The sequence below is a fragment of the Panthera onca genome, chromosome D2, assembly GCF_046562875.1.
Source record: "Panthera onca isolate mPanOnc1 chromosome D2, mPanOnc1 haplotype 2, whole genome shotgun sequence".
Classification (NCBI taxonomy): Eukaryota; Metazoa; Chordata; class Mammalia; order Carnivora; family Felidae; genus Panthera; species Panthera onca.
Genome location: NC_138349.1, coordinates 39799620 through 39821869, shown reverse-complemented (window position 1 = coordinate 39821869; position 22250 = coordinate 39799620). Strand labels below are relative to the sequence as shown.

Genomic DNA, 22250 nt, shown 5'->3' with positions numbered 1-22250 from the left:
TCATCTGTGAAAAGAGACAATTTTGCATCATTCTTTCCAGTTTTTATATCTTATAATTCTTTTTTTTGCCTTGTTATATTGACTAGGATCTCCTCTGTGTTGTTAAGTATGGTGGTGAGAGTTGGCATACTTGTCCAGAGTGGGGAAATCCTGAGGATTTTGTTATGTTATTTGCCGTGGGTTTATATGATAAAGGAAATTTTTCTTTGTAGTGTTCTGAGAGGTTTTTTTGTTTTTTTTTTAATCGATGGATTTTTTTTTTTATGAATGGATGTTGATTTTTTTCAAATGCTTCTGTTTTATCTGTTGTTATATTAAAAGATAATGGGTTTGAAATGTTGATCCAGCTTTATATTCCTGGGATAAACCCCACTTGGTCATGATGTGTTACCCTTTTTCAAGTTACTGATTTTGATTTTTCCATTAGTTTGCCAAGAGTGTTTTCATCTGTATTTATAACCTGTATTCATGATTTGTGGTAGTTTTGTAATTTTTTTAGGTTTTGCTAATAGGTTTATGCAAGTCATTTAAAATGTGTTGGGAAATGTTTCCTCCTTAATTTTCTTTCTCATATGTTTGATAGCATTCACTGGTGAAACATTGGAGCTTTGAGCTTCCTTTTTGCAAGAGTTGGCTAACCAATTCAATTATTTAATAGATACATGGCTATTCAGATTTTTACAATTTCATTTTGTGTCAGTTGTGAAAAGTTGTGGTTTTTTTTTTATCATTAAGTATATCTTTTTGCATTCTATTTTTAAAAATTTTTAAGTTTTAAAAATTTTTAGAGAAGGAGGGAGGGGAGAAGGACAGAGGGAAAGAGAGGATCTTAAGCAGGCTCTACACTCACCCTGGGATCATGACCTGAGCTGAAATCAACAGTTGGATGCTCAACCGACTGAACCACCCAGTCACCCCTCCATCCTGCTTTTAACTTTTGTCTTTATATTCAAAGTGTATTTCTTACAGACATGGTATATTGGGTCTTGTTTGTTTGTTTCTTCCTCTTTTCCCCCAGTCTGACAATCTCAACCATTTAATTGGAATATTTAGTCCCTTTATACTTAATGTATTTACTAATACACAGTTGATCTTCATTATTAACGGATTCTGTATTTTCAAGTTTGTCTGCTTACTAAAACTTATTATTTGTAACCCCAAAATCAGTACTCAGCAGCGCTCTCAAGGACATTCATGGATGTGCACAGGGCAGTGAAAAATTTGAGTCATCTGACATTCATGTTTCCAGCTGAGGTTGAGCAAGTCATACTCTGCTTTCTTGTTTCAACTTTCATACTGTAAGCATGTGTCCTTTTTGCAGTGTATTCAGTGCCTTTTCACATGACATGGTTCTTTTTTTTTTTTTGGAGACGTATTTTTATTTGCTGTTTGGTTTCTTATTTGGCCCATTGCTTATGCAGTAGTGTGTTTAATATTTACATATTAAATATTTAATATTGACATTGTAGATTTTCTAGCTTTGTTTTATTGTTGATTTTTAGTTTTATACCACTGTGGTTGGAAAATATACTTGGTATGATTTCGATCTTCCTAAATTTGTAATGTTTGTTATGTCTTATGTAATTTTTAAAAATATTTTTATTTTTAAATATAATTTATTGTAAAGTTGGCTAACATACAGTGCATACTGTGTATGTCTTATGTGATTTAACAAGGGGATTCTTCTGTGTGTACTTGAAGAAAATGTGTTCTATTTTTCTTGGATGGATGTATTATATATATCTTTTAGAACCATGTGTTTTGAAGTATGCTTCAAGTAAAAAATATTTTTGTTGAAAAAAATGAATTTTTTAAAATTTATTTTTATTTAAAAATTTTATTTATGAAAAAAAAAAGTAGTCCCTAAACACAATGTGAGGTGCTGTGTAGTGTTCCTTGGTGCAAGAGGCTGTGATGTGCCTTACAGAGAAAATAGACATGTTAGATAAATTTCCTTTTAGATGTGAGTTACAGTGCTATTGGTTTTGGGTTCTGTGTTAATGAATCAACAGTATATTTTTGCTAAATAAGGTGTTTTGAAACAGAAACAAACATAAAACGAGGTTATATATTGATTGGTTGACCAAAGTGTAGTTGCCAAAGGCTTGCAGGAACCTAATTCTGGATTTCACCTAGGAGTAATGGTTGTGTATTTGCTAATGCAGTACTCATGGCAAGTTTAAAAACATAACTAATGTGAATAATGAGAATTGACTATAGTTGGGTTTAGATCTCTCTCTCTCTCTCTCTTTTTTTCTTTTTCTGTTAACTTTTCCCCCCTGTATGGGGCAAATTGACTGTTTTTTAGTATTCCATTTAAGAACATTTTTTAGCAGTTACATTTGCAATTGCAATGTACATCCTTAGCTTTCCCAATCTATTCCTACTCTTAGAGTTAATATTATACCACTTCCTGTAAAATATAAGAACCTTGTAAAAATATAATTCTGTTCCTGTCCCATTCATTGTGATGTTATTGTCATATATCTTACATATACCTATATTATAAGCCCCAGTGTTAAACTTGTATTCGATAGCGTGTGTCTTCTAAAGAAATTAAAGGGAGAAAATGAAAGGTAGTTCTTTATATTTACCACATATTTACCGTTTCTGGAACCCTTCATTCCTTTTTATAGATCCTAGTTTTTATCAGGTGTCATTTACTGGGGATGAATTTCCTTAGTTTTCATTTATCTGAATATCTTGTCTTTCATTTTTGAAAGATTTTTTGCTGCGTGTGGAATTACGAGCTGACGTTTTTTTCTTTTCAGCATTATAGATGTTGTTTCATTGTTTTTTGGCTGCTTTTTTAGTGATAAAATCAGCTGTCATATTGTTTATTATTGTTCTTTCTTTCTAGGCATTTTCAAGATTTTTCTCTTTATTTTTGTTTTGCAGTAGGTCATGATATGCTGTAGTGTAATTCTGTTTATGTTGATCCTAACTTAGTATCCACTAGTTTCTTGGATTTACAATTCGGTGTTTTTCATCAAATGTTAGAAGTTTTTGGCTATCGTATTTTCATATACTTTTTATGCCTGCAGTTTCACACTTTTCCTTATCTGTGTCTCCAATTATATATATATTATACTTCTTGAAATTATCTCACAGATTTGTGAGAGTTTGTTCATTTTTTTTTTGCAACTTTCCTTCCCATTTCTCATCTTGGATAATTTCTTTTGGTCTTTTATCCAGTTCACGGACTCTTTCTGTCATCTTCAGCCTACTGTTAAGATCATCCAGCGATTTTTTAAAAAGATTTTTAAACAAGTTTCTATTTATTTATTTATTTAGAGCACAAGCAGGGGAGGAGCAGAGAGAGAGGGAGAGAGAGAATTCCCAACAGGCTCTGCACTGTCAGTCTCACCAACTGTGAGATCATGACCTGAGCAGATACCAAGAGTCAGACACTTAACCAACTGAGCTACCCACGTGCCCTCGCCCCCATCCAGTGAGTTTTTTTTTTTTCAACGTTTATTTTTTTATTTTTGGGACAGAGAGAGACAGAGCATGAACGGGGGAGGGACAGAGAGAGAGGGAGACACAGAATCGGAAACAGGCTCCAGGCTCCGAGCCATCAGCCCAGAGCCCGATGCGGGGCTCGAACTCACGGACCGTGAGATCGTGACCTGGCTGAAGTCGGACGCTTAACCGACTGCGCCACCCAGGCGCCCCCAGTGAGTTTTTAATTTGAATTTTCATCCTTTTCATTTCTACGATTTCTGTTTGGCTCCATTTATTTTTTCTTTCTTTTTTTAAAAGCTTATTCTTGAGAGAGAAAGCATGAGCAGGGGAGGGACAGAGAGGGAGGGAGGCACAGAATCGGAAGCAGGCTCCAGGCTCCAAGCTGTCAGCACAGAGCCCAATATGGGTCTCGAACCCACAAACTGTGAGATCATGACCTGAGCCAAAGTCAGGCACCCAACTGACTGAGCCACCCAGGCACCCCTGTTTGGCTCCATTTCCTAATTTTCACTTCTCAGTTGAGAAATGAGTGTTAACATTTTTAATTCTTTTACTTTCAACTTTTACTTATGTTTTTCTTGAATCTTGATCTAAGGCTTTTGTATGTTTTTGAAAATCTCAGCTTTTATCACTTCAAATATTATTTCTGGTATTTGTTCTTTCTGCTCTCACTCACAGAGACCTATTTCTTCATGTGTAAAGTAAAATTTGATTGTGAGCTTATATATATTTTTTCAATGTTAGTCTGTTAGACTCCAAAGAACCTCAGTTGAAGATATTTTCATTACGAGTCATTAAAAGACATTATCATTAACAAAATTATTTCTTTTCATTAAGAGATATTTTCATTGAATTTATAATTCAATATGAATTATACCAGGAAGTAGGGAGATGTACTAAACTGAGGAAACTAAGTGATTCAGAACACACACTCTAGGACTAGGCTTGCTGCTGGCCATCTGGGCTAGTCATCACCAGATGAGGGACTCTTAGCACAGCAGTCCAGTTCTCTATATTAATTCCCAGTTGGTAAAATGGACATAACAGTAGGATCCATATCATAGGGTTATGAGGATTGATTTATTTAGTATATGTAGAGTACATGGAACTGGTCTTTGGTACAGTAAGCTCTCTGTTAATGTTTGTTCTGGCACAGGCTCACTAGCAGTGGTAGCAGACCCAGGACTGAGACCAGGTTCCCTGACTTTGAATCTTGTACTTTTATATTGTGCTTCCTCTGATGGCCTATTAAGTTTATGATCTATTCAGTAGCTTATCATCTCTAGATAATTAGAACAGACTAAAATTATTCATTCCTTTCCTAAAATTTATGTTCTTCTTGAATAATTGAAATTTCCAGAAAGTTATTACTTTTTAAACCACACCTTTTCTTCTTAAAGATATATTCACTTAGAATATTTGATTTTAAAAGGCAAGAATTGGGGCGCCTGGGTGGCTCAGTTGGTTGGGCATCCGACTTTGGCTCAGGTCATGGCCTTGCGTTTTGTGGGTTTGAGCCCCACGTTGGGCTCTGTGCTCACAGCTCAGAGCCTGGAGCCTGCTTCAGACTCTGTGTCTCCCTCTCTCTCTCCCCCTCCCCTGCTCATACTCTGTCTCTCTCTGTCTTTCAACAATAAATAAATGTTAAGGCAAGAATTGTCAAAGTATGAATGGGGCTTTTTCATAAATTCTGTATTAAATTTTACTGATTTTACTACATATTTTTTTCCCTTTAGGCCTTGAAATGTTCTACTTTATGTAGGTATCATTTCTTCACAATGGAAGTTTTATTTGTGGTACAGCATAACGGGGAAAAAAATCAATCTGTATAGCAAAAGTGAAAATTCCCTTGTGATTCCACTCTCATTCTTTTTCTGGATGCTCTCCAATTGCACTATGTTAATAGTTGGATGTTACACAGACATTTACATATGTATATATGCACACATACCCACACACAAAACCTGCTGGTGCTGGAGGCAGAACCAAGAGCTCCCACTCCTGTGCCTGGCATTGGCAATGCAGTCACTGTTATAGTGCAAATGTCATTATGTTGATAGGGCAGCCATCGTGGCTAGGGCACCAGGATGGTCATTATCATCCATAGTGCTATCAGATTTGTGGCTAACTGATGTTACTTCCTGTGCTGCCAACTCCTTGAAATTTTATTGTTGCACAGAGCCTTTTTGAAAATGGAGTTAAAGACTCTATTTACAGCTCCCCTGTTTTATGCAGCATAGTGTGAATGATGAACACCATGTTGTCCTCCAAGCCACCACTCTGTAGTCATGCTCTGTGGCTTTATATGGATTAAACCTGGGCTCTTGCTTTACAGTGAATTGTCATTCCTTCCTCCCCTCTCCTCAACCCACCCATGGAGATTTCTTGGTCCTCTTGGTCCCTTTTGTAAACAGCCCTTTGGGAAGTCTGGTCCTGCCAATGTCCCCAGTCACGTGCAAGATCTCTCTGTCTTTCCTAGAGTGGTCCCAAGATAGGCTCAGCTGGTAGTTGTGCTTCAGAAGAATAATATTGTATAAAAGTGATTTTCAAAGGTGGTGATTGATTCAGGTTAATCTTTCTAATACAGAAATACCAAAGTTAATTAGAACTATAATAACAGGTAGAAAAGTTATCAGTGATTCTTCTTTTTACATATTTGTTAGACACACTACAGTAGGTTATTGTTATCAAATTTATAACTGCCTTTATTGTTATTATTGTAAGCCTGAATAGACTAAAAGTGTCGAGTCTTGGCACAGTGTGAAGAGGTGAGGCAAGCCCCGCTCTGGTTTCTCCACTTTACTGCAGTACGTAGAGAAGGTGCTTGCTCCAGCCTGAGATGATAGCTGGCTGGTGCGGGGCTGTCTCACAGCAGCATTATATGCTATATTATATGATGTGAAAAGAATTCCTTTTGTAGGAACCACTTTAAATGAATTATAACTGCGTCAGATTTTTCTGTTATAAAATGTGTTCCTCTATCAATGTAATAAAGATGCTTCAAAAGATCCATGTGTTTTTGAAGAAACATGGTAACTTCATATGTGTATTGCTGTCAGAAGGAATTCTAGTCTTTAAGCCTTGAAATATTTTTGGATCCATTATTCTGAAATAGATATGGAACCCAGTAACTTTTTTTTCACCTTACATATTACATAATCTAATTGATTTTTAGATTTAATAGATATAAAAACACTTTATAGTAAAAAAATCTCTACCAATAAAAAAAATAATTGTTATCAGAGAGAAAAATAGCACAAATAGTATGTGGTAGTTTGGTACAAAATGGCCCCTGATGAAACACCTCCTGTCCGTATCTCTGCCTTTTTGCAACATGAGTCTGCTTGTTTCTTCCATCAGGTGATACAGTCTGTTTCCCCACTCCTGATCCTGGGCTTTGCCATGTGTCTTGAACTGGCCAGTGTGATATCAGCGGGCACAAGGCAAGCAGAGGCACCATGTGCAGTGAGCCAGCCCTTTTGAGCCTCCCCTCTTGGAGTGCTGCTTGCCATTACACAAAGAAGCTTAGGAGGGAGGCCACAGGGAAAGGGAGGCTCAGCCTTCCCCACTGGGTCCAATCCCCAGCTGACCTGGGCCCAGTGCAGCAGCATGAGTAAGTCAGGTAAGGGCAACAGAAGAGCTGCCCAGCCAACCCATGGAATTGTGAGAAATAGGAAAGCATTGCTGTGGAAGCAATTAAGTTTTGGGTAGTTTGTTACCCAGAAATAGCAAACAGAAACATCTGTTTGCATTTGCTAAATGGCTGGAATCTGTCTCTGTATTCTAATTATAGCCCCATAGTACTGAACCCTCAAGTTGCCTTTAGTCCGGTGAAAATGTAAGCAGGTCACTTTGTTATTGTGTGGTGAATGCCCAGAAAAGGCTCTGGCTGCTGTGACCTTGATGTTTCCTCTGTCCCCCTTTCCTCTAAGGATCAGGCACTGTTCTCTGTAGGACGAACATTGAGGAGCACTTGGAGGAACTAGAGGAAGTAGACTATTTCTGTACTTCATTGAAAGCGTTTTCTATCCCTAAAGTCAGTCAGACTCACACTTCCGTTTCTTAGAAGTGAAATGCTGAAAGAACCACAATAGATCTCTTTCCCTTTTGTTAACTAAGTGTTTTCGGTATTCTTGTATTTGTCCCGTGAACAAACGATTGCCCATGAGTATTCCTCCTTATCTTTGCTCAGGTTCAGAATCTTTTGCAGAATCCAGATGTGAGTCCAGGTCCTTCACCCCAGTCATCATTCTTGGCTCATCTAATTCACACACACGGTGGAGTGGTTCTGCTGAGCTCTCCCAGGGTCATTGGAGAAGATGGTGTGCACTGTCTTGAGCTGTGTCACACTGCCCCACATTATTTTCTTCCTTACTTGCTCCGTTGCTCTGCGCCTTGGCATTCTAAACTACACCCACTGGCCTTCAAGTCTGCAGCATGTCTCCACTTTCTTGCCTGTGACTCCTTTTAGCTAAGAACTTAACCCCAGGTTCTGTCAGTTTTCCTTAGGGGCCCATTCTCCTCTCATTGGGCAGCATTGTTGGGTGTACGTGGAGTCCACTCTGCCCCTCTTCTTGAATAATTCAGTGGAATAGTTTAAAGATACGGTTCTAAGTTTTATATAGTTGTAATGGTGTAAGGATATAACGTTATATATGTAATATATATAACATGTAGTTAAAATAGTTTAAAGATATGGACTGTATTTCTAAAATGCAGTATTTTGGGGTGCCTAGGTGGTTCAGTTGGTTGAGCGCCAACTTCGGCTCAGGGCATGATCTCACAGTTGCTGAGTTCGAGCCCCGCATCAGGCTCTGTGCTGACAGCTCAGAACCTGCAGCCTACTTCAGGTTCTGTGTCTCCCTCTCTCTGTCCCTCCCCTGCTCATGCTCTGTCTGTCTCTCTCTCTCTCTCTCAAAAATAAAATCAACATAAAATGCAGTATTTTTCTGTGGTTTGTGATACAAATTTGCAAGTGAACTCAAAATGATAGTTAAATGTCTTAAAAGTTAGACCCAACTATCGAAGTACATCTTACTGCTTTAAAATAACCACTTTTGAAATATCTAGATTATTATCTGTCTTGAATTTTTGGCAAATATACCCATTACTTTGATCAATTGATAATATACACAACAGTGCAGGAAAAAGCAGTGTTACTATTTACTACTTAAATGTGGATTCCATGTTATCTTTTGTATCCATGGTGATTATAACTGTTTTGTACCACAAGGAAGCCACCAATACACCTGGCTTTATCTTTGTCTTTCCAACAGCAGTGCCACAGGGAGATAAAAAAGAGAAAATCTACATATTTTAGGTTCACCTTATAAGTCACCACAGGCTACCGTGTTTGGTGAAATACAGCTATGAAACTTTAGGCAAATTGCTTAACCTTCTCTAAGCCACGTGTGGAATGGAGATAAAATAGTTTCCCTGCCTCCTGGCACTGCTGTGAGAATTAAATGAATTAATGCATGTGAAGCACTGAAGATTTGCAGGTGCTCATCTGTTGTGTTTTTCCTGCAGCATATTATCCATAGGTGTTATATGTATACTTTTGTTTCTCTTGTTTTATCATGTTTACAGGGCTTATACTTTGAATTTCATTTTCTACTTGAGCATTGCTTTTGTACCTTTTTAAATGTAACTTAATTGATGTTACTCTTTATTACCTATAGTCTCATGCTCTGAATTATTTTAGGAGATTTATTTGTTTTTTTTTAGGAGATTTAAAAGTTAACAAACTACCATCTTTAATTGTTTCTGAGTTTCTGAGTAAACTTTAATCTGTGGAATATGTTTGTGTGTTTATGATTTTTTTTCACTTATGGTAATTGCATATAAATTTTCTGTCAGTTATTGCCTTATTGTGTTGCATTTAAAACTTTTATTTATTTATTTATTTATTTATTTATTTATTTAATGTTTATTTTCCACTCTGGAAAATAGTATGGAGGTTCCTCAAAAAGTTAAAAATAGAACTACCATACTCTCCAGTAAGCGCACTACTGGGTATTTACCCCCAAAATACAAAAACACGAAATCAGAGGGATGCATGCATCCCTATGTTTATAGCAGCATTATTTACAATAGTCAAACTATGGAAGCAGCCCAAGTGTCCATTAATAGATGAATATACAAAGAAGATGTAGTGTGTATGTGTACAATGGAATATTATACGGCCATAAAAAAGAATGAAATCTTAACCATTTGCAATGACATGGATGAGGTAGAGATTATAGTGCTAAGTGAAAGAAGTCACTCAGAGAAAGACAAATACCATTCAGTTTACTCATGAAATTTAAGAAACAAAACAAATGAGCAAAGGAAAAAAATAACACAGAAAAACCAAGAAACAGGCTCTTAATAATACAGAACAAACTGATGGCTGCCAGAGGGGAGGTGGGTCAGAGGGATAGGTGAAATAGGAGATGAGATTAAGAGAGTGTGCTTGAGAAGAGCACTGGGTGATGTATGTAATTGCTGAATCACTATATTATATACCTGAAACTGATATAACACTGTATTTAACTATGCTTGAATTAAAATTAAAAAAAAAAAATAACGCGAGGGCTACGAAATGTCCTTTAGGTTTAGCAGCATAGAGAACATTGTTGACTTCACTGTATTGAAGCCAGATTGCAGTGAGCTGAAATGTGCATAGAAAATGAAGAAATCTCAGTTCAGAAGAGCTCTAGAGTATATAAGAGGTTTGTTTTGCTGTCAAAAAGCAGGATATATGGGATAATCCCAAGAGGTGAATAAAGAATCAAGTGAAATTTTCTCCCCCCTTCCCCTCTTTTTTCTTAAAAAAATTTTTTGTAATGATTATTTTTGATGGAGACAGAGGGTAAGTGGGGGAGGGCCAGAGAGAGAGGGAGACACAAAATCCAAAGCAGGCTTCAGGCTCTGAGTTGTCAGAAATTGAATTTCTAATTTTGCTTATAATTTTGAATTTTCAAGGGTACTTTTTTCTTTTTCATATTATCATATTTTAGCTTTCTGGTTGGTATGTACCATCTGTACATCTAAGAGGATGTTGACTGACTTATTTAAAAGGGTTTTAAAAACTTTAGAAAATTATCTTTATTTCCCCTAGTTGTTGTTGTGGCTTTGTATTATTATTTTGGTAACTTTCATTTGGAGCTCTTCTTCCAAATTTGATCAGTGATTCAGAAAGGCCAAGAACATTTTCTGTGAAATGGGGGAACAGAGGTTGGATTGCACTGAAGTGAGTTTTGAAAGGCAAGAAAGTGAAGAACATTGTACATGGCTCAGAAAGTTTGGCTATAGAGGGAAAGAAGATAGGAGAATTGAAAGCATTTTTAGTTTTGTTTTTTAAAAAATGGGAGATCCACAAAGTACTTTAAAATTCTTTATTGGTATGGAATTTCATAATTCTTTAATAGCATCTAGTGACATAATGACATAAAATTTATGCATATTTCTTGGAAAACTCTTACTTTGTTGGTGTGAAGGAGCCTTTAGAAAGGAGAGGATGAAAATATGAGGTAGGAGGATGGCTGATAAAGTGAGGCCACTGAATAGCCAGATGAAGAAAAGGGCAGAGAGCCCAGGTATAGTCCCAGAGCTGGGGTCTCCTTTTCCTTTGAACCACATAATATAATTTACATAATTCATGAAAGGGTTGGGGACAGTGGGCAAGTTTATGTGATTGGTGGTAGGAAATTGAGGAACTTTCACAGTAAATACTGTTTGACCAGCAAAAGTACCCAGTCTCATGGTCAGATCCTAGGCATGCGGGCTTTTCTTCACACACGGAAATCTCTTGAGAGAGAACAGTCCATTCTCCTGGTGGAAAAAAGGCATTCACTATTTTGGAACAGGATATAACCATGATTAAAAGGAAGAAACATTTATTGATTGTCCATGTTTATTATTGTTTTCTGTGTTCTTTGAAAGATGATGGTTCCTGCCACAGATATGTTTCTGCCATAGTTACAGGGACAAACATTTCCTGGAAAAAAAAAGAAGTATAAGCAACACATAGCTTTCTAAGTGCTGGGCAGATGCTCAGATTTATTGATAGTTTGCTGTATTATAATACTAGACTCCTATTTGCCACATGTTCATGTTCTGAGTCTCCATTTCTGTTGGTGTGTAATGGCCATTCCATTTCGTGAGAAATATACAAACTAAAAATAGTATGAGATGACACTATTAATAAAGTCTTATATGTAAGATATCAGATAATGCAGTCTCCAAAATTAATAACTGTAGCTTGAAAGTCAGATGTCATAAAACATAGTGAAAGTGAACTGTTCCCATGATGCATTATGCTGTTTTTAAAGGGTTAGTGCTTTGCAAAAATATGACAGGAAATGCTGAAAAAATTGAGAAGGAGCATAAAATAAACACCATAGTGCTTGGAAACATCTGTGTCCTGAGAATGCATTTTCCTACTTTATTCCTGTAGGAAGATTAGGCTTGAATTCTGTGAGGCCTTCAGAAATGTACTTCTCACAGAAAAGAGCCCTTTTATGGTTGTATATCTTCATTGATAACATAAGTCTCTGTTGACAACCTAAGTGGAATGACTTGAGCTTTTAATTTTAGCTCTTCAAATATTTAAACTGTAAAAGTAATATATCGTCACTAAAGGTTTAAAAAATAGAGAAATGAAAAGTCATTTATATTGCCACATCATTAAACCACTGTTAGCATTTTTAATGAGTTTCCTTCCTAGCATTTTTATATGTGTATATATTGACATAGTCATAATTACAATGCGTGTATAATTTATATCATTTGCTTTTTATCAAATCCATGTTTCTCTTGCTTCTAATGCCCACATAATATTCCTTTGATTGTACTAGCACTGCAGTTTACTTAGCTTTTTCCCAGTTATGGGAAATTAAAGGAACTGTTTTTCTTTATTGTAAATAACGTTATGGTGGAAATCTTGGGGCTTATAAATTTTTGTGTATTTTCTCAGGCTAAGCTTCCCACAGGTAAGCTCTTCCACGTCTTTTCAGCCCTGTTGCTCAACATTTTTCTTGATAGGCATTCTGAGTTTATGATACTGCCAGGGGGTCATAAGGACACAGGTTCAGCGCTGATTGGTCAATGATAGATTTCATCATATTTTTGTGGACTTTTGTAAAGGGAAAAAATGGTTCCCTGGGCTGTTGCTTTTCCCTGATTATTAAAATATTAAGTGAGGACCTGTGTTATGTCCTCATTTGTAAAGTGGCTGTTCCTAGATTTTAATGTTTTTGAAACCTATTTGTATTGACTTCTTACATATAAAAGATACTGATTTTCTGTCCCATATTCTACATTTTCCAGTCTTTTTTTTTTTTTTTTTGCCTGTTTATTTTTACTTATAGGGTCATATCTATAAATCTTTTATAACTTTTTTTCCTGTTAATTTGAGGCTTAGGAAATCAATCTCCCTTTAGTTCCTTAATATATTCGTTTGCAATTGCATCTTATGTGGTTTTTTTTAACATTTAACTTGTATATGTATGAGGATTTATTTCAGTAAATGAAATATGAGTCTTTTTAAAAAAATATTTATTTGTTTATTTAAATATTTATTTATTTTGAGAGAGAGACCATGTGCACACATGAGCTGGGGAGGAGCAGAGAGAGAGGGAGAGAGACAGAGAATCCCAAGCAGGCTCCATGCTGTCTGTATAGAGCCCAATGCAGGGCTCAGTCTAACAAACTGTGAGATCATGACCTGAGCCAAAATCAAGAGTCAGATACTTAACTGACTGAGCCATCCAGGCACCCCTGAAGTGTGAGTCTTAATTGATATAATTTTTCCTACCAAATTCCTTTTTTTTTTTTTAAATTCTTGTTTATTTTGAGACCTGGGGTGGGGGTGGGGAGGGACAGAGAGAGAGGGAGAGAGAGAGAATCCCAAGAAGGCTCCACACTGTCAGTGCAGAGCCCGATGTGGGCTTGAACCCATGAACTGTGAGATCATGACCTGAGCTGAAATCAAGAGTCTGATGGTTACGCAACTGAGCCACCCAGGTGCCCCTTCCCTTCCAAATTCTTGTCCAATTGTCCCAGCATCAGTTAAGAAGAAACTTGTCCCTTTCCTATAATTTTGGGCAGCTATTTTACTCTTCTGTATAATTCAGTCAGTTTTTGGACTGTCTTTTTTAGTCTTGGACCTGTAACTTTGCTTTTTTAATAATTATTGCGTAGTTATGTCTATATTTCAAGAGGACTCATCTCTCTGTTGATTCTTGCTCAACATTTTTATTTGATTGTCTCATTAATGCTTATGCATAATTTTAGAATAATTTTGTCAAGTAGAAAATCTTGCTTAGACTTTGGAATCACATTAAATATATGTTTTAATTCTGGAGAACACATATTATTATTGTAACACAAACTATTATTATAGTTTTCAAATATACTCTAAAATCGCTGAATGTTTTTCATTAAAAGTTCTTAAGTAGCTTTTAAATCATTTATCTTTATTTCATGATTTTTGTTTTGTTGGTGTATAGGAATGTTGGTGACATTATATATTTATATACTTTTTTCTTACACTAGAATACATTACTTATTTTATGTAAATGTTTATGTTAACTGATTCTAGTAGTTCTTAGAAATTCCTTTGGGTTGAAGACATCCACATGGCTAAAAGACACATGAAAAGATGCTCAACATTGCTCATCATCAGGGAAATACAAATCAAAACCACAATGAGATACCACCTCACACCTGTTAGAATAGCTAAAATGAACAACTCAGGAAACAATAGATGTTGGTGAGGATGCGGAGAAAGGGGAACCCTTTTGCATTGCTGGTGGGAATGCAGACTGGTACAGCCACTCTGGAAAACAGTATGGAGGTTCCTAAAAAAATAAAAATAGAACTATCCTACGACCCAGCAATTGCACTACTAGGTATTTATCCAGAGGATACAAAAATGCTGATTCAAAGGGGCACCTGCACCCCAGTGTTTATAGCAGCACTATCAACAATAGCCAAATTATGGAAAGGGCCCAAATGTCCATTGACTGATGAATGGATGAAGATGTGGCATAGGGGCACCTGGGTGGCTCAGTTGGTTAAGTGTCTGACTTGGCTCAGGTAATGATCTCATGGTTCACGAGTTGGAGGCGTGCATCGGGTTCTGTGCTGACAGCTCAGAGCCTGGAGCCTGCTTCAGATTCTGTGTCTCTGGTCTCTATCTGTACCTCCCCTGCTCAAGCTCTGTCTCTCTCTCTCTCTCAAAAATGAATAAAAACATTTAAAAAATAAAAAATGATGTGGTACACACACACACACACACACACACACACACACACACACACAATGGAATATTATTACTCAGCCATCAAAAAAAATGAAATCTTGCCATTTGCAATGAGGTGGGATGGAACTAGAGTGTATTACGCTAAGTGAAATGAGTCCGAGAAAGACAGATACCTTATGATTTCACTCATGTGTGGAATTTAAGGAAACAAAAGGGATGACCATAGGGGAAGGGAAGGAAAAATAAAATAAGATAAAAATAGTGAGGGAGGCAAACCATAAGAGACTCTTAACTATAGAGAATAAACAGGGTTGCTGGAGGGGAGGTGGGGGGGATGGGCTAAATGGGTGATGAGCATTAAGGAGGGCACTTGTGATGAGCACTGGGTATTATATGTTAGTGATGAATCCTAAATTCTACTCCTGAAACCGATACTACACTATATGTTAACTAACTTGAATTTAAATTTTAAAAGAAATTAAAAAAAAATTCCTTTGGGCTCTCTTTCATTATACTATAAAGTTCTCTTTTTGTCTTATTACAGAAAAAAGTCTTATCTAGAAAAAATCCAACTGTAAAATAAGAGCAGTGATAATGTATTTAATTTCCTTCTTTGTTTAATTAGATTGACTCTTAAGAGTTTGCCATGTGAGCATAAAGTTAAATTTTGTTTGAGATAGATGTTTTTTTTAAAGTTAGGGATTCATCGTTGCTGTTTAAGAATTCTGTGTTGATACTGGATTTTATCATTTGTTGACAGCACCTAATGACATAAACTACTGATTCCGAGGGTTTTGTCAGAAAATGGATTCTATTCCTGTGTGTTCTGGTGTCATGGTGTGTTGGTGACTCCCATTGTACACTGTGTACATACATATCTTGAGGTTCCCACAGGCATGTCAAGCTCAGTGTCCATGATGAGCTTTCCTTTACCCCCCCACTCCTCTGTGCATCCTGGTCTTTTGAATGCACACCCAGAAACCAGGGTACAGTTGAGTCCCTTCACTAGATTATGTCGGTCCTCCTTTTCAAATGGTCTCTCTCATTCCTCCGTATTCCCAACTTTAAGTCCTGCTTTGATCCTTCAGTGCTGTGTACTGCAGCTGGTCTCCTCACTCCTCTTACTGCTTTTTTTTCCTTTCTGTATCTGCTAGCTGTTGTGCACAGGCTTCTCGTTTTTATATGAAATGTGCTTCTGATAAAAACACACTTAATTTAAAGTTGTTTATTCTGAGTGCCATTCGAGATGTTGGCATTCAGCTCCGCACAATGGTGAGGAGAAGGGTGCTGCTGGAGCCTGGCACCCTGTGTGCAGGGGTGCAGGGAGGCAAGCAGACCTGGGGTGACTGTCCCTCAGGGAAGCTGCGACTGGCATCTTTGTCTTCTCCTGGCTGCCTCCTTGTTGTCTGTATTTGTCTCATCATTGTTGGAATGGACAGAATCTTTCATTTATCTTGACCATTTGGAAAGCACATAGAACAGCTTAATTGTTATGCCACGCTGGTCATATTTTGCATCAGGCCTTCCTACCTCTCCCCTTGTAGGGATAGTGTGATCAGCCTTGCTTCTCCTTAGAGTCATGCTACTAGAGATCCTTAAAAAACGTCAGAAAGAATTTGAGGTCTCAGTTGTGTAAATTTTGTGTCAGAATGAGGGGCAGGAAGACAGAAAATGGTACTGGAAAGACAAAGCAAACAACTGGCCTTTGTGAGGCACTGAGGGGAATCATTGCAGATGCCTGAAAAAGGAGGCTGGAAAATGTGCTGATGTTAAGAACCCTTACGTTTGTGCACATGGACACAGTCTTCTTTGGTCCTCACATTAACCCTGTGAACGGAGTAGAGATTATTACCTTTCTGTTTTACAGCTGAAGAAACAGAGCCTTTGAAATTCCTCAGTTTGCCCAACATCACACAGTATTCAAGAGTCAAGTCTTGAACTTAAATTTCTAATTGCTGATTTTGCACTCTTCCTGTTACCTCTTTCTCAAAACTGGAAGCGTGATAGGATAACAGTGACCATCTCCTTGTCATCCAGATACATTATATTGGGATAGCACTAAGGAAAAATACAGTTTTATCGATCTTAGTCCATATCAATTATTTACATATTTTTAAAAAAGTTTTGTTGAGATATAATTCACATTCATTCAAATCCACTTATTTAAACTATATAATTCTATGGCTTTTAGTATACTTAAGAGTTATGTGCCATTACCATAATACATTTTAGAGCATATTCATAACTCTAAAAAGAAACCCTTTTAGCCATCATCCCCCCCCATCATCCCCCATCCCAGTCCTTGGCAAACCAGTAATCTACTTTATGTTTCTATATATTTGCCTATTCTGCACACTTAATACAAATGTAATCATATAATATGTAGTCCTTTCACTTTATAATGCCTTCAGTCTTCATCCATGTTGTAGCATGTATTCATATTTCTTTTTTTGTTGCTAAATAATTCCATTTTATAGATAACACATTTTATTTATCCATTCATTAATTTATGGACATTTGTGTGATTTCCACATTTTAAGGAAGATTCAGACAGTTTTCCAAAGCAGCTGCATATATTTCCACTGGCACTGTATGAGGGTTTCAGTGTCTCCACATCCTTGCCAACACTTACCTGTCTTTAAATATAGCCATAATTGAAGTGATATCTCATGGTGTTGATTTGCATTCTCCTGTTGGCTAATGATGTTGAACAACCCATTTTTCTTTTTTTTAAAGTTTTAGTTGTAATTCGGTTACATTACATTAGTTACATTAGTTTCAGGTATATAATATAGTAATTCAGCACTGGCATGCATCACCCTGTGGTTGTCTCCACAAGCACATTCCTTAATCCCTGTCACCTATTTGACCCATTTTCCCACCTCCCTCTCCTCTGGTAACCATCAGTTCTGTATAATTAAGATTGTGTTGAACAACCCATTTTTTCATTGGGTTATTTGTGTATTCATTGTTGAGTCGTGACAGCCCCTTTATGTATTCAACATACAAATCCCTTATTGTATGTTTTGCGAAAAGATTCATTCTGTTCTGTGGTTGACTTTTCACTTTTTTGATGATATCTGTTGAAGCACAGATGTTTTTATTTTGGTGATGTTTAGTTTATTTTTTTATTTGTGTGAGATAGGAGTCTAAATTCATTCTTTTGCATGTTGAAAAGACTGTTCTTTCCCCATTGAATGGTCTTGGAACCCTTGTTGAAAAACCAATTGACCATAGTTACACGGGCTTATTTCTTGACTCTAAATTTTATCTAAAGTCTTCTAATCCATTGACATGACATATCCATTTCCATACTCTTAAACAACCAGTTTGTCCATTTCTTCTAGATATGGATGTTCATATTAGCTGTGCTGTATTTTTGAAGTTAGCATTAGTGGGATTGAAGTTCTCATGCCTGGATTCTCAGACATAGTGCAAAGGTTTAACTATTGTTCTTCATTACAGACGAATTGGTATAGATATTTGGAAACTATGCAAAGAAAATAGTATGAGTAATACCTGCTTTATGCTTTTCACATGAACCTTCGGAAAAAAAAAGTGGCATGGTCAGTTTTGTAGTTTGGCTTTTAAGATTATCATTTTTATCCTAAATATGACATAGGAGAAGGATTGCTTTAGGGTGACTTTCAGGTCTATAACCTGGAGATAGGGGTTCATATCAGAAGAGTAGCTTAAATGGCTGTAAGAAGGAGAGGTCCTTTAAAATTCTCCAAAATATTTAAAACCCTCTCTCAGATTTGTGTTTATCTGGCATAAATAGTCCTCATCAGTCTTGTCATGGTCATGTACCAATGATGTAATAATGATTATTATACCAGAAGCACCAAAGGAAGCTATTGGCATGATGTATGGTGGGACTCTGGACATGGTTGGTTTGAGTTAGGTATTCCAAGAGACCACATGGAGTTTGTCATCTCTGACAGAGGACTTTGATGTATGAGTGATGAAGTGATGAAAAAACTGCTCACCAGTGACGGTTGTGATCTCCAGAGAATATAAGACAACTAAGCTGTAAGTGCCTCTTATCTTGTGTAATATGAACATAAACATTCAGACCATTCGTTGGGCACAGTGCTCCATCTTGTATCAGTTTCATCAAAGGCTTGAGATAGAGTAGATGATATATAACATGTAGACACTGACATTCTAGTAATTGATTAGAGTATCTAGACATTAATATCACCTACTGTATTTTCCTGTTTTATGGGTATCAGTGATCACTCACCTATTATAAAACTAGACTTTTAAAAACAATATTCTTTTAGCTCATTTTCTCATAGTGTTGATCCCTTCCAGCTTCTTATTCCTTCTTGTTGCTTGTTGATCAGAGAATCTTACGAGGGGAATTAATTTTGTGAGTTCTGTTGCTCTTTAATTTGGTTAAGTAACACTATCAGAGATGAAACCAGCCACACAAACACCTACCTTTGGTCCAGAGCAGAGTTTGGGGAGGGAGAGGTGGAATAAATGGCTGCCCTTCCTATGTGACCTTAGGGTTGGGTGGAATAAATGGCTACTCATCAAATATGACCTCAAGGTTTCCAGGCCCTCTTGTTTACACTCCCTGCCTATTGTCCCAACCTCCAGTGCATGGTTAATAAGTGAAGACCCCAAATTAGAGATTCATTGTTTTAGTTTAATGTTTCCATCCTTTGTTAAAATTCAGATAGCATGAAACATTACTAGATTAAATGTTATGGATAATTTGGATATATAATTGGTTTTGTGTAGTGAGTTTGATAGATTTCAGCAGGGGTGGGTGAGGGGATAGAGAACACACAATTCAATTACCAGGAACTTTGGAGGAATGTAGGAGAAAACCAGAAAAAAGGCAGGTGTGCATGGAATCATTGAATCAAGCTTATTTAGAAACTATTATTTTACCTAAGGGCAGCCTTTTTAGGATCCCAGGAATATCCATGATGGCTCTAATCTTCCCTGAAAAATTCTTTAGAAAGGGGTTAGCAAACTACAGGCCATGGGCCAAATCTAACCTGCCACCTGTTTCTGTAAATAAAGTTTTATTGAAACATAACCATTTTCATTCATTTGCACACTTACTGTGGCTGCTTTCACTCTGCAACAGCAGAATTATTTTTTTAAATGTTCATTTATTTTTTGAGAGAGAGCATGTGCATGCGTGCATGTGAGTGGGGGAGGGGCAGAGAGAGAGAGGGAGGGAGGGAGAGAGAATCCCAACCAGGCTCTGTGCTGTTAGTGCAGAGCCCGACGAGGGGCTTGATCTCATGAACCATGAGATCATGACTTGAGCTGAAATTAAGAGTCAGATACTCAACTGACTGAGCCACCCAGGCACCCCACAGAATTCAGTAGTTTTAAAAAAATATGGCCCACAGTGCCTAAAATATTTACTTTCTGGCCCTTTATAGGAAAAGTTTGCCCACAACTGGTCTAGAGAGTCTAGACTTTCAGAAGGTTAAGCATAGATCATACATACCTTAAATTTATTTTAGACTTTTAAGCCTTTAATCTTACCATTGTGTGGATTCAGGGGCAGTGGTTTTAAGGAAAGATCACTACTTCTATCAGAATGAATGCTTGTTCAAGGAAAAAAATTAACTTTAAAAATATTCTTAAAGGATGACACTGCTGTATTTAAAACCTAATAGCCAATGGAAAATTAATACCTGATTATACATGTACATGCCTCTTTCAGGTGTGCCCATCTTATTACATGAGAAAAATGTTAAAATTTCTCCTATAAACATTTATCTTGTTGTTTATGAAGACCAGGTATTTGTGTCAGATACTGTAACTGGTTCACATATGAACATAAATATAAAATGCTAATCTCACTGTTGGAAATTTGAAGTGTTATGTCTTGTCTTCTCTCTCTCAGCTTGAAGTCCATGGCCCAAAATGACTCTACCACTGGAGACTCTGTTCAGTAGAGAAGACACCCAGACAGGAGGCTGGGATGTGCATGCCACTGCATCAGATCTCTGCCATTCCAACCCAGGATGCCACCTCTGCTAGAGTCTACAGAAGTAAGACCAAAGAAAAGGAGAGGGAAGAGCAGGTATTAGGAGGATGCCTTTTTTAGTTTCATGATTTTTGTTGTTTTCATTAAACACAGCCTAGAATGATAAACTCTGATGATCAAGGTTTTCTCTGGTAACATACTAAAATGCGTGTGGTGTAAATATTAGTTGGGCTCAGAAATTCTGTATAGGTTTCTAGGTTTTCAGACTTTGGTATCCCCTTATTCTGCCATGGTTATACATGACTTACTTATCTTCATTGCCTAAAATTATATAATTTTTTTCTGGTAAATCTCTGAGTAAAAGTTCTTTGAATTCTCAGAACATGATGCAAAAGGATAAATTAATCTGAACCAAGATTTTGTAAATACCTCGTACATACTAGTCTCTGCTTGCTTTAAGGGTATCATAGTTAACATCACAGAGCCTGTCTCTGCCTTCGTATGGCTCTTGATCTGGCCTGACAATTAAAATGAATTAGAGTCTAATGACAAGGTCAGTAATAGAGGAATTCAGGGCCACCAAATTCCAGCCCAAGTGGTCAGGCAGGAATGGCTTCCTGGAAAAGATGACATTTACATAGAGAACCTGAACAGTGACCTGGAGTTAGCTCAGAGAAAGTAGAATGTTCCAGTTAGGAGAAATATTATATGCTGAAAGCCCAAAGGTTTAAAGCAAGATGAGTTTGAAGAGATTAAAATAGAGTAACAGGAACATAAAGGGCAGTGGCAAAATAGGAGGTTGGAAAAGTTACAGGAGGTACCGTAAGGAGTTTGGATGTATTTTTGCAGAATGAATGATCAAATTTGCATTCTTAAAACTTTCACTCAGACTGCAGTTTGGAGAGTGAATTGAATCAGTGGTAAGAGACTAGTTAGAGAATCATTTAATAGCCTACTTAGGCCAAGTTTGGCAAACTTTTTCTGTAAAGGGTCAGATAATAAATGTTTTAGACTTTGTGGGCCAGTCACATCTCCTCAGTTCTGCCACTGCAGTGTGAAAATAGTCAAAGACAATATATAAACGAATGGTCATGACTGTGTTCCAATAAAACTTGACTTGCAAAATCTGGTAACAGGCCAGATTTGGCCTGCAGGCTGTAGTTTGCCAATCCCTGGCCTGAGGAAAAGGTGATGGTGACTTCGTCTGGGATGGGGTAGTGGGGATAGAGAGATATTTAGTTTATTAATCCACTGGGCTTGATAATTGCATGGGGGGTGAGTAGGGGGGAATCATGGATATCTCCTACTTTCTCCTTGCCTTTACCATGTGCTGCACAAACATGTGCTGATTAGTTCTCACAGCATTCCTATTCCGTAGTAAATCTTTCCTGATGACTCTAAAGAATCCTTGTTAAATCAGAAAGTAATAAGTCTTGTTTGAAGGTGAGTGATTATAGTTGATGGGATACCATTCTTTGCTTTATTTCATAAATAATTAGAAAAAAACCAAATCTGTTGGGGGACCTGGGTGACAGTCCGTTAAGCATCCAACTCTTGATTTTGGTTCAGATC

At 37.0% G+C, this 22250-nt stretch overlaps 1 protein-coding gene across 10 annotated transcripts in view; it reads left to right on the top strand.

Moving 5' to 3' along the window:
• MARCHF8 (membrane associated ring-CH-type finger 8) overlaps window positions 1-22250 on the top strand; it is a 123762-nt gene that overhangs the window by 27902 nt on the left and 73610 nt on the right. For 7 of the 10 annotated variants that reach the window (XM_078434537.2, XM_078434536.2, XM_060642145.3 and 4 more), the window contains one exon: window positions 20595-20774. The exons of 1 other annotated variant lie outside the window; for it this stretch is intronic. In XM_078434537.2, the coding sequence (XP_078290663.2) occupies window positions 20673-20774 (102 nt within the window). In that variant the 5' untranslated portion in view covers window positions 20595-20672. The remainder of the gene's footprint in view (window positions 1-20594; window positions 20775-22250) is intronic. 2 more of the 10 variants (XM_081790504.1, XM_081790505.1) reach the window with 1 other exon arrangement.